Below are 13,418 nucleotides of genomic sequence, written 5' to 3'. Positions count from 1 at the left end.
TTTTTTTTTTTTTTTTTTTTCCCCTCCTGCTTTCATTTTTCCCAGTATGGGGCTGAACCTTGAAAACAGTGCTAAGTATTTGACTTGTACTGCAGGTTAAGCATTTGGAGGTATGCTTGAATCACGGTATGGTCCAATTTTCATTTCCTTCCCCTAACCTCAAGTTCAGGCATAATACAATGCATAATATTTTTATAGGTTGTTTTTTATTGTTGTTTATTGGCTTTCTTATCGACTGTTCTGTTTGAAATTAGGAGACCTGCTTGCACGCATTCTTTCATTTTTCTAAAGGTACTTATGGAGCATGAACTACATGCCAGGCTAGACCACGGGAGTGAACCCACCAAAGTATAGTATATGCATCCGTGGAGCCCATTCTAATGAGAAAGGGCAAAGAACATACCGATACTCCAATTATTATGTATCACCTGGTCACCATAATAAACACAAAACAGTTAGGTAAGGGAGGTAATAGAAAATGAGGATGTTCTGAGACCAGCTAGAAGTTCTCTGCTGATAGTTTCTGTTTTCTCAAACAAGAAAATTTCTTAGCCAAGGTTAAGGCTGAAGGAGGAGCAGCTGGAAGTTTTAGAAGAGAGAAGGGGGATGGACAAGTATACCAGAGAGTGGGATAGTAAATGGACTAGGGCAAAATTGTCCAGCTACACTTAGGGCCTACCTGAATGACTCTCTAGTTCCAACTCATATATGCTGTCTCCATATTTGTGGTTAAGTCGTTTAACATATGTCTATTTAACTCTCAAGAAAGCTAATGAGCTTACAGATGATCATCCATTTGCAAACACATTGCATTCTTTGGGAGCTGCTGAACAAATCCAAGCTGTACATTATTGCCCTCAGCACTTTCTTCAGAGGTTTAATAATCAGAGCTAAAATCTAATTGATGACATCTACTCCTCTATTCAATCTCTACTAGCTTCTGTATAATTCTTGATATGGTTTCAACATTTAGTTCCCTCTAGTTTTGTTCTTCAGCCTTTACAAATAATATAAAAATGGTTGTGACATTAAAGAATAATACCTATGATTCTCAACTGAACTGATAGATCTTTTAGGAGAGTCATAACTATTTCTTCCAGTGTGGTCTGTGAATGCCCAAAGTAGAATGGGGAAGTGCCACTTGACGTCTCCCTGTTGCAGATCAGGTAAACTTAGTCAGACTGGTTTAATGCAGCAGGTATAGGTGGACAAGTGTGAGAGCCTTGCTTGTTGGACTGTGCCCCACTTGAGACTACTGTTGTTACTCCAGAGGCATTAACACTGCAGCACTCCAGTGAGAGCTGAGAGCTACACCTAAGTTGACATCACTTGTTATATTGTATAGCCTATGTGTGTTTTTCTTTGTCACTCCTATAACAATAAGGAATGCACCTTAATTCCTCCAATTTCTTTAAAAATAAAATTAATTTTTAATCTTTAAAACCATCCCTGGAACTTTTACAATGAGAGAAAGGAGGGCCTAGAAACATAACACAACAGGGAATTTTATTTCTAAAAATATTTAGGTGTTTCCTATTCAAGGTCTTTTCAAAACAAGCAAAGCTAAGTGGTGGTCACTTCCAAAGTGTGAAGATTCTGCAATTATCCTTGTCCCTCCATTATGGGAACTGTTTGAAGAGGCATAGTAGTTATTTTCAATTGCTAGAGTGAAACACAGAAAGAGGAATTGCTAACCAAGTAGAAGGCAGACTGCTTTGAGCTTTAGTAATCAAAATCAACACCTCAAATTATCCACAGAAGTTGAATAGGTAGTCACTGACGAGGAGAGCACAGATGTTCCTCACTTTGTTTGTCCAATTCCCTTCAGCAGATGGGCAATAAAAAGTCTGTGCATGCAGTAGGGAGGCATCAAAGCCTTAACATAGTCATAGCATAAACTAAAAGCAACAGCATATCAGAGGCTCCAAATCAATGGATTTGGTGTTGCCATTGATAAGGGAAGAACAGCTTGAACAGAAGGCAATGCTACTAATCACATTCTGTGAAGATTCATGACACCTTTATTCCAAGGAAAGCAATGTGCTAAGCACATCATCATTACAGTCAAGATATATTTATCATGCTTAATATGGGTGAGGTAAGTATATTCTCATTATCTCATTTTTTTACAGCCTGATAGCTACTTTGAGTGCAAATCCTTTTAGCTTTATTTTATGGGGTGATATTGAAAAGCTAAGTGATATGACTCAGTTCTCATATTTGCTTGTCAGGAGAATTTATGGAGATCAATTCCTGGGCTATTTCTAGACTGGAGATAGCTAAAATTCAGTGAAGTTTTCAGTTTACAAAGTTGCCATTGGCTTTCATTCAGGTTGAAGCAATTCTTGGATTTACATATTATTCTTATGCTTTGGAGACTGAGAAGTCTTAATTGCACTCTGATCCCTTTTCACCTGCACTCCAAATGATTCCTTTTCCCCATACTGTGTAGCCTAGAGAAAGAGACACGCGTAGCCTCAGAGGAGGAGAGCTTTGGAGACTGATAGCTGGCAAGTGCCTCATTTTTCAGATCACGAATTTTCTCCAGGCCTAGGTAGAAACTTCTGCAGACTTGGCTAGTGTCTGGTGACAAAGTGTGAATTCTTTCTCTGGTGGTAAGCCCAGTAGTGTAACATTTGTGTGTGTAACTAGTCATCTTAGAGGGTCACATCTGTCACAAAGCAGTGTAGTTGTGCTTCCGTGTGAGGTGGAGTCTAGCTGTCTTGAATTGGAATCCAGCTTCATCACTAATCTACTGGGTGACTTTGGGCAAGTAATAGAACCTTTTCTTTTCTTTCTTTCTTTCTTTTTTTTTTTTTTGGTTAATTTTTGCTATAGGGCCCATGTATAGAAAGACAGGTTTGCTTTAGGGCACATGTATAGACAGACAGATTGGGAGACTAAGAGAGAGGGAAAGTAAGAAGTCACCCCTGCCCAGGGTGGATGGCCATGCTGCAATCCCTTCTCCTATATTCTCCTCTTGGCACTGTAGGTACACGCCCAGTATGTTTTTTTCAAGTTGCTGGGTCCAGGACTCAAACTGCAAGGTCGGACATATGGTATCCAGCACTTTAATTACTGTGTCAGGGGCAGACTCAAACCTTTTAAACTGTTTCTCTTTTGTAAAGTGGTATTGATAGCTCTCCATTTATCTGGGAGGTAATGAATCCCTGAAGATAATGTATACAGAATATCCAGAAAAGAGTCTGACAGAGAATGAGTACTTAATAATTGTATCACTATCATACTCACCATTTTTATTAATATGTGTATTATCATTATTGAATTCTTATTTTGATATTTGACTCAGAGAGAAAAAATCAGTACAGAAGACAACTTATTCACATCCCTTTGTTATAACTGATTTAAAACATTTTTTTAAATGTCATAATGCATTCAGATCATCTTCATGGTTCACCAGATTTGATTTCAGTTGACTTTAGAACCTCTTCAAATTATCGCCATTTTTGAGGAACAAAAGCTATTGTCAGCAATAATGACCAAAAGATTGTGGTACAGCCTTCGAAAGGCCATTCTAAAGGCAATAATGGCAGTTCTATTAAAAGTGTGCAGACTCCTGAGTTATTTACTTAAAGGGCACAACAACATTTGCCTGTATATGTTTCTTTTAAAAAATCAATTGCATATATTTGGCGTCAACCTTGTATGTAAGTCTTTTGCTATTGTTATGTTTTTAGAATAAGATTGAATGACATGTTGAATGACATATTTTTAAACCTCAGCTTCCCTTGTTTATAAACCTGAATGTTATTTTATCACTTAAGTCTCATTTAAGGACTTGGACTGTACACACATACACACACACACACACACACACACACACACACATGCACTTTCCTTATCTGTGGTTTTATTTTCCATGGTTTCAATTACTCGTCATCAGCTGTAGTCTGAAAATAGGTGAGTATAGTACAAGAAGATAGGTTGAGAGAGAAAGAGATAACTTAATATTTATTACAGCATTTTGTTGTAATTGTTCTATTTTATTATTTTATTTATTATTGTTAATTTTTTACTATAACTAACTTATAACATAAACTTTATCAAAAGTATATACATATAGGAAAAAACATAGTACATATAGGTTTGGCTCCATCCATGGTTTTAGACATCCTCTGGGGGTTTGGAAATGTCTACCCTATAGATAAGGGGATCTGGTATATCTTTATCAGTATATCTGACTCTGCTATAAAGCCAAAGTATACTCTAAGGCACAAATTTTAGTTGGATACTGTAGCTCTTGGTTGATGAGTTGTTTTCTTTTTTACTACTGTCAGTAAGATTACTAAGAATTTGTGTGTTCATTTATAAGAACACACAAAGAGAAACAAGAGTATTTATTTTATTTATTTATTTATCTATTTTTTTGGTAGAGATTTTTGACTTAGGGTGTGTGCACTCACCAGAGAAAGAGAGAGAGAGACAGTGAGAGGGAAAGTGAGAAATCAGCTCCCAGGGGGAATGGTCATGCTGTATCCCTTCTCCTTCATTCTCCTCCCATAATCTTGGGAATGCATGCACATGTGCCTGCCATGATTTTCAAGCCACCAGGTCCAGGACTGAAGCCATGGTCAGCCACATAGGAGTTTAGTGACATAACCGCTACACCATCTGCTAGCTCCGAAACCAGTTTATTTTTAATTAACATATGTGTACTATAGTAAAAATATTTCTTATATAATTTCTTACTAACATAAAAGCTAAATGATTTAAGAGACCAGCAGATGGCGTGTCAACTGTGGTTTGAGTCCTGGATCCAGCAGCTTAAAACTCACGCCAGGCATGTGTGCATGCGTGTCCAAAATCATGAGAGGCGAATGAAGGAGAAGGGATTGTGGTGTGGCCATCCCGCCTGGAGTGGTGATTTCTCACTTTATGTCTCTCTGTCTCTCTCTGCCTCTCTGGTAAGCATAGGTGCCCTATAGCAAAAAAACTCTCTCTCTCTCTAAAAAAAAAAAAAAAAAGAAGAAGCAGCTAAATGATTTCAGAAACTGTGTGGTTCCACTGTACTACATAGAGGAATTAATAAACACATTATATTCATTTTTTAAATAGATGTATTATTGCAATGGGTCTCGACAAAAAAACACCTTCACCAAAACCTAAGAGAGAAAAGAGCACCGAGAAAAGAGAGGAGCTGAAGAAGAGCGAGGGGAAACTGAGGAAGGACAGGGAGTATGTGATACCAAGAAGAAAGGAGATCGAGGGGAACAAAGCCTCTGCCTCTGCCGTTTTTTCAGCTCAAGAAGTAAAAATGGGAGACAGAGAAGTGAGAACTGCTGTGGAAGAAATGGAACAGAAAGGAAAACCAGGACAAGATGTTTGGGAAGACGACCAGGAAAATACTTTAAAATATGGTAATCAATAACTCATTATCACTGCTTGGTTTAGTCTCTAAAATGTGATCATCAAATTTGTAAAACATCTGCATTAAATTTTGTGGTTTTTAGGCAGCTCAGACTTTCAAACACCTATCTTAGATGCTACACAGTTGTAGGTCACAAGTTTAAAGAATTCAAAAGGGGAGCTTCCTGGGGGTATGTCATTTACCCAGGAGAGGAAGAAACCTAGATTAGAGGTACCACAGCCATGGATTAGAGTGATTGGTGAAGGTCTGGCATTGAAAAAGGGGAAACTCTGGGAATCTCCTCTCTCACTTCATTTAATTTCTGGCCAAAGGTTTCATAAATCCTAGAGAATAATTGCAGAGCTGCTATAGCAATGGACTTTTTACTAAAATAATGTGACTATCTTTAAAAAGATTTTACTCATAATGCTTTTACCCAGTTTACCCCTCTCAATAATACCTCTACTCTTTCATTCTTATCTTTAACTGAGAATACAAAATGATCTCTAGCAACAGCAGTTGAAGAGCTTAACAAATGGGCTCCATGTCTTAACTAGTAGGATGTGGGGGTTTATTAGAGCCAACCAGAGAAAGAGAAATAGAGAGAGAGAAAGAGAGAGGAAGAAAGCCACTCCCTAATGGGGCATGGTAACTCAACCATCCCTTCTATTACATTTCTCCAGCCTGTAAGGATTCAGGGCACACATGCATGCACACATGCCCAGCATGTTATTTTCAAGCCATTGGGTCTGGGACTCCAACCATGTGGTCAGCCATGTGGATTCAACTTTCTTTTTCTTTTCTTTTCTTTTCTTTTCTTTTCTTTTCTTTTCTTTTCTTTTCTTTTTTTTTTTTTTTTTTGTTGGAGGTTTTTGTTCGAGGGCGGGCGCCCTCCCCAACATAGGGCGCGTGCACTCACCAGACAGACAGAGAGAGATAGAGAGACAGAAAGTGAGAAATCACCCCCCCAGGGAGGATGGCCATGCCGCAATCCCTTCTAGGGATCTTAGGCACGCACGCACACGCACCCGGCGTGAGTTTTAAGCCACCGGGTCCGGGACGCGAACCACGGTTGACTACGTGGGAGTCCAGCGACATAGCCATTACGCTAACTGCTGGTCCCATGGATTCAACTTTCTTAACCACCAAGCCATGAGGCTGATCTGAGGTCTTTCTTGAGTGTTGGCTAGTTAATTTACTCTATGTGCTCATTCTCATTAAATAACAAACAAAAAGCCACGTAGCATCAGTAGTGATGGCAGGGCATTAGCTCGCTGCAGAACCACCATTTCATCATAAAGGCAGCAAGAAGCCTGAGTCAAGATCAACAAATGAAGGTTGTGGCTGGAGTGATGTTGACCTGTGTTGCCTCATGTCCTCATTAGTGGGAACAGTAAACAAGCTATTTAAATTCTCTGAAAGAAGGAAAATGGGATGGAAAAACAAGACATTTTGAAAACAATTCCAGAAAGCATGCCATTAGTTCATACATATTGAAAACACGAGTAGATAACACACAAAAGTGGTATGCTTTGAGCTATACTGCTAGTGAAAGGCTGATGGTTTGCAGAAAGCTGATATTTAGATGTGTTCATAGAAGGGGTAGAACAAAGCCAGGGTATCCTTGCATTTCATATTTGGTCCTATGAAATAAGATCTAGGGGCTCTTTTTGTGGCTCACTACATGTTCCCTCAATTTTATGCTCTGCTTCAACTGTAATTATGCCCTCATTGTAGACACTTGCACTGCTCTGACTTTAATCAGGTGCTTCCATTAAAGTGTGTTGCCATCATTGTAGCACAAATTGTGTGTGATTTCTCCTGTTCTATAACCAACTTCCTCTTAATAGTGATTAAGATTAAATCCCTGATATTTATTAGGAAACTGCTATTCATGGCACTGTGATAATCATATTCCAGGGATTTTTTTTAGAGAGATTTTTATTATAAGGTGTGTGCGCTCACCAGAGAGAGAGAGACAAAGAGACAGAAAGTGAGAAATCACCCCCAGGGGGAGGATGGCCATACCCATTTCCTTCTCCTTCATTCTCATCTTGGGATTTTGGGCATGCATACACATGTGCCTGGCATGAGTCTTAACCCACCAGGTACTGGACTTGAACCATGGTCAACTCTGTGGGAGTCCAGTGACATAATCATTACATCATCTTCTCATTCCCCTAGGGATTTTTTCCTTTAATCTTACTCACCGTAGCTTGTACTTCCCATGTTACAGATGAAAAAACTGAAGCTTAAATATGTTAAATAACTGTAGGTCACATAGCTAAATAAGTGTTTTACTTGGATTGTGGGCACATGGCTGCCTGACCCCAAAACCCTTCCACCTCATACTTTGTAATATTGTGGACAGAACTGTAGCAGTCACCATGTTCTGTCTGGCCCCCTTATCTTGTGACCAGTAGCAAATATCTGTAAAATGTTATATTGGAGTCTATTCTGTGGCTAACTTCGCCACCTCCTTTTATGAAGTCTTCCATGATCTCTTGAAATGACTTCTCACACATGTTTGATTTCATTGCACTTAACTGACATTACGGTATATAATTACTCATGAGTTCTATATAAAAAGCAATGCAACTGAGCCCACAATGTTGAAACTAACATTACCGAAGACCGTGTATAACACTACTGCACAATGAACATAGCATCTATGGGGTACCTACATCTTATTTCCCAACAAAAAGTGGAAATTCTCTGATGGCAGGGGTTGACTTATTGTAATATCTTTTTTCTTGCAACTTTATCTTCTTCCACATACAGGGTCCATGATAAAGTTTACTGATTGACAGTTCACTGAGTCAAGTGAGGATTTTATAACTGGCCAGCAATACTTGAATCACAATATTTGTTTTCATTAGTATTTCCTATTTGTGTCATATGATGTGAACCAATATTTTCATTTGCTTATTTATGTTACAGTTTTGTTTTATTGATATTCACATTTCTTGTTTCAAAGCATAAAATCTCATTCTTGAAAACATTTTTGTGATTCTTTGTTTGCCTTTATTACAGCTTTTTATTTCAACTTTTCTGTTACATTTCCCTCATTCATTCTCTGCATTAACAGAGTTTTTTTTTTTTCATATGCATGGAGCATACATTTCTAAATTAAGTTCCTTTCATTGTAGTCAGTGGACAGGTCTCAAGTAAATTACTTTAGAGTCCCCCACAATAGACAAGAAGCCAGACTATCTAATAACTAAACACACAAAATTTGGAAAACTTTATTTTCCTTGTAATTTTTATTTTACGGATAATTGTTCATTTGCTTAATTGGTTCTGCATGAGATCCTTTGCTTTCTATCTTTGGCATGTTGTCACTTCAAGATTTTTAGTTTTTCATGGAAGAAAAAGGGGAACAATTAAATATGAAAGGTGATAAATTATAACCACAAGGGACAGCTGGAGTTTATCTGATGTGACAATTTCCTTTTCCTGCTACAAATTTGTTGCATCTCTGTAGCAAATGGAACAAATTTATGACCATGACAGGAATATTCTGTTTTTGTAAAAAAAATTTTTATCTTTAAAATGCAATTACTTCATTTATTGTAAGAGTGAATAATACATATGATTTCAATTCAGGTCTAGGGATAGAATCCTTCATAATGTTTTTTCTTGATGTCCATTTGGTTCTCAAAGAATGTATTATTCACAGTGTTATTTCCCAGGGCCTTCGGACTTGATTAATTGAATTTTTCCACTTCACTATTCATTAACTTGATATCCAAATATTTTGAACATTCTTTATATGAAATATGACCTCATTGGGTCTCCAAATTAACTTTCATTATTATAATCCTGTTCTCTTCATTTTTAATTTATTTCTAATGTATTGTTTTATATAAAGTGCTTCTTTTTCCATTTTAGTCATTGTGCATGGTGATGTCCATTTGTAAATGAACTTTTATTAGGTTTCAGACTTGTCATTTGGAGATTCATTTCTTTCATGCTCTTGTATATGTAACTGATTGCAATCTTTGATCATTTGCAGTTAGTTTTCCATGTTCACTAATTGTGTGAAAAAAAAAAAAAAAAGCCAAGAAAGGCCCAGGGAAGACAGAATAATGGAGTTAAAGTTCTCATTAATGTGAAATGGGTTAAGTATCAGGGATTCCATTTTTTTTTTACAGTGAAGATTTTCTTTTTTCAGAATATGAAGAAGATTTTGAAGTAGATGAAGAGAAGCAAGATGAGAAAACTAATGAAAAAGGACAAGCGAATGAACAAATGAATGGAATGTCAAAGTCACCCTTAGATGATGAAAAAGATAGTTCAGACCCTGATAAGGAGAGTGAAACCTCATCACAGAAGGTACCAGATGCCACTGACGATGTGAAAGATGAGGATGATGGATCCTCTAAGAGTGAATTGGAAGACGATAAACAAGGTGAATTGTTTAGGTTACCATATGACATAGACTGTTTACTACTTTTCTTTGTATTTAATGCATTAATCCTCACTTAAGGAATGTTTAGCTCATGGTCTCCTAGCCAGAGGATGATGCTCAATCAAATTTCTGTAGATATCCAGAATACTGAGTCATTTCTTTTTCTTTTCTTTTAAATTTTGGCAGAAGGAGTATGTCCTCTCGGGAGAGGGACAGAAAGAGACAGAAAGAAAGAACAAAAGTGGAAAAGTAATCCCCTCTCCAGGTAGAGGTGGGGGGATGGCCACTCCACAAGCTCTTTTTCTCCATTTTTTCAAGATTTGGGGTATGCACAAAACACATGCCCAAAGTTTTCTTCAAGTCAGAGTCGAGGGCTTGAATGGGACAATCAGCCATGTGGGATCCAGCCACCTCAATCACCGTGCCACTGGCTCACTCTGAGTCTTTTCTTAATCTTTTCTATTAGTTTCTGGGATTTTTCAGCAAGTTGTTAGGAAAAGCTTGTAATGACACAACTTCTATTTACTCTGAAAGTTACCATGTTTTCACCCCAAATTATTCCTTATTATACACACACACACACACACACACACACACACACACCTTTTTGCAACTTTAAAAAAACAAAAAGCCACTGCTACTTGTAAAAGAAAAGGAACTTTAAATGGAATCATGATTCTAACTACTAATAATTTAATCCTGGTTTTCAGAAAAGCCAAGGAAAAGAGTGAAGAAGGTTATAGAAAATAAGAATGAGGTCAACTATCAGTACATTTGAAAACAAGATTGCCATCATTTTTATTATGGTTGGAAGAACTATTCAGGATTAATAGTCATTGACATATTTTTTAAGGTGCCAGCAGGTGGTGTAGTGATTAAAGGCTAGACTACCACATGGTTGACTACGGTTAGAGTCCTAGACCTGGTGACTAGAAACTCATGCCAGGCACATATACTTGTGAGTTCAAAATCCTAAGAGGAGAAGGGATTATGGCATGGCCATCCCCAAGGGGAGTGATTTCTCATTTTCTGTTTCTCTCTCTCTCTGGCAAGCTCATGTGCCCTATACCAAAAACAAAACAAAATAACACCAAAAAACCTCAAAAACAGTTTTTCTTAATATTTACATTTTATGTCTCTTAAACTAGTCTAAGTGCTTTTCTCAGTTTGAATGCCTAATATATAAGCTCTTTTCTCAACTGGAATATGAAAATTGGGCTTAGGTTTATATCCCTACATGACATAAAGAAAGTTAAAGAATTCTATGGAAAAGTGATGCCAATAATTTTAAAGAAGCTATCCAAGTGACTTAAGTCTAGAAAAGGATTGACAAAGTGTTTATATGTAAATATAACTAGTTCAACACACAAAGGAATATTATTTTTTTTTATTTGTCCCAATGGTGGAAAATTATCAAGTTGTTGATTTCATAAAGAGTCGGTATACTCTGGCTATCTAGTCACCTTATTTTGTGCTGCCTAATCACCTTACTTTTTTTTGTTCTTTTTTTGGGGAGAGGTTTTTGCTATAGGGCACGTGCATTCGCCAGAAAGACAGAGAGAGACAGAGAGACAGAAAGCAAGAAATCACCTTCAAGGGCGGATGGCCACCCCACAATCCCTTCTTCTCCATTCTCCTCTCAGGATCTTGGTCACACATACACACACACTTGGCGTGAGTTTAAGCCATCGGGTCCAGGACTCAAACCGCGGTCAACTACATGGGAGTCCAGCAACATAGCCATTACACCAACTGCTGGTCTCAATCACCTTACTTTTTGGGGAACAAATGGATTTTTCTAAAAGTAACTTATGGTCAAACAGAGAAAAATGTGGGCAGTAGCTGGATCTTCCTCAAAGGGAACATTTTAATCATTTAGACCTGTAATTATTGAGTAACTAACAGTAATAGGTAAGCTTCAACACTGAATGGGGCTTGCATGTAGATAATTGGAATCCCATGTATGTAACTAATTGGAAAAGCTTCCTATAATTGCTAATACAACAGATACTGTTTATTAAGACTCTATTATGTGTTAACCTCTATACTGAATATTTTCATGAATTATCTCATTTCCCTATAATAACCTTAAGAACAGGTACATTTTCTTTTTATCGCCATTTGACAAATAAGTACACTTCGAAATGTTGAGATTAAATAACTCCTAAATGATCAGAAAGTAGCAGAACTAATATATAAATATTACCCAACTTCAGAGCCTACATTTTGGAGAAAAATAGTACATTTTTTCCCAAATTAGAAAATATCTGCTTTCCAAAAATTAAATCAAATCTCCCCCACATAATGAGATTTTGTTTCCTTATGAATATAAATTTAAGAGGCTTTTGTCTTGAGCTCTTCATCTTATTCTGTTCTCTAGCCTCTGGTTTTGTGTTATTTTGTTCCTAAAAAGAGGAAATGAAAATGGACAGTTTCTAATTTTAACCAAATTTACCTTCAGGAGACTCTCCTGATGGCCTCCCAGGCCTTTTGGTTTGTTCTAGCTCATTCTCCTCCTCTTCCATGGCTTTTTCCGACTTCAGGATCCTTTGCTGAGCTCCTTGTTTCTGATATGCAATCATTCCTTTTTACTCATTGTCACTTGTGAGTTCAAGTTTTTGCCCCTCAACTTAATTACAGAGTTAATAACACACAAATTAATTATACTATGCAAAACCAGGACTGTGTTTTGTTTTTGTTATTTTCTTAGCTGATTTCCTAAAAGATACTTTGTAAATATTTAGTAACTTGATTGTTAACACCAGGGATACATAGGTACTTTGTTTAGTGCCTTGATACTTTAGTGCTACCTTCCTTTGCTGTTTGAATAAGGAAGTTATCATGCTATCTTTTAAGGGCTCTTCTGTATCCCTGTTATTTACATTAAAACACTGCCATTGTTTGAGAATAAAACCTCATTGCTTATTACTGTTTCTTCCCTCCACCTTCAGCCTCTCTTATTTTTCCATTTCTTTGTTTTGATAACCTGTCCTTTGCTATTCAAAAACATGCCTTTTAGCAAGTGGAGTATCAGAATTAGATATTTCATCCAATAAAGAAACCCGTATTAAAAATGATAATGACATGACAGATTCCCTGGAACACTCTGTTAAAAAGCCAGACAGCATTTCATCTTTAAAAGTGTAAAAGGCATATTGTGACCACTGCATCCCAGACACTAGTACATCCTTTTTATTGACATGATTAAGAATCTTGCTGTTAGTATTTGGATGTGTTTCATTTGAACCTGCCTGCACCTGTTCCCAGAGGGCAAACAATTGCCCAGGCTGTCACTCTCGTGACAAGTCGGCCCCATTTAAACTGCCAGCTAACAATCGCGTTGTCCCGCCTTGATGAATGCACTGTACCGAGCAGCGCGTGAGTGATAGAGTGCGAGGGACAGAAAGCTGACTAAGAGAGACCCTGGTTTAGGAATGATGTGTGAGACTTCCTATCATTTAAAAAGAGCGACAGTTTCCTTTCTTCTATATTTGTGTTGGCAACCCCAGGCACTGATTCACCAGCTGAAAATATGTTGTTGTAGATGAATGCTCTAAGGTTGAGGGGGAAAGTAGCATGTCACTAAGAATATACTTTATAGACAGTTTGGATGGTAGTGCCTATGAGTGAGAGGTAAAG

General features: G+C 37.4%; 1 protein-coding gene across 1 annotated transcript in view; it reads left to right on the top strand.

The window, feature by feature from the left end:
- Positions 1-13,418, top strand: part of ERICH3 (glutamate rich 3) — a 140,210-nt gene that overhangs the window by 95,729 nt on the left and 31,063 nt on the right. The window contains exons 10-11 of the mRNA XM_006146088.3: positions 5,077-5,378; positions 9,543-9,779. Of these exons, the coding sequence (XP_006146150.1) occupies positions 5,077-5,378; positions 9,543-9,779 (539 nt within the window). The remainder of the gene's footprint in view (positions 1-5,076; positions 5,379-9,542; positions 9,780-13,418) is intronic.

The sequence above is a fragment of the Tupaia chinensis genome, unplaced genomic scaffold, assembly GCF_000334495.1.
Source record: "Tupaia chinensis unplaced genomic scaffold, TupChi_1.0 Scaffold000164_1, whole genome shotgun sequence".
Lineage (NCBI taxonomy): Eukaryota > Metazoa > Chordata > Mammalia > Scandentia > Tupaiidae > Tupaia > Tupaia belangeri.
This window is presented reverse-complemented; position numbering and strand designations above follow the sequence as displayed.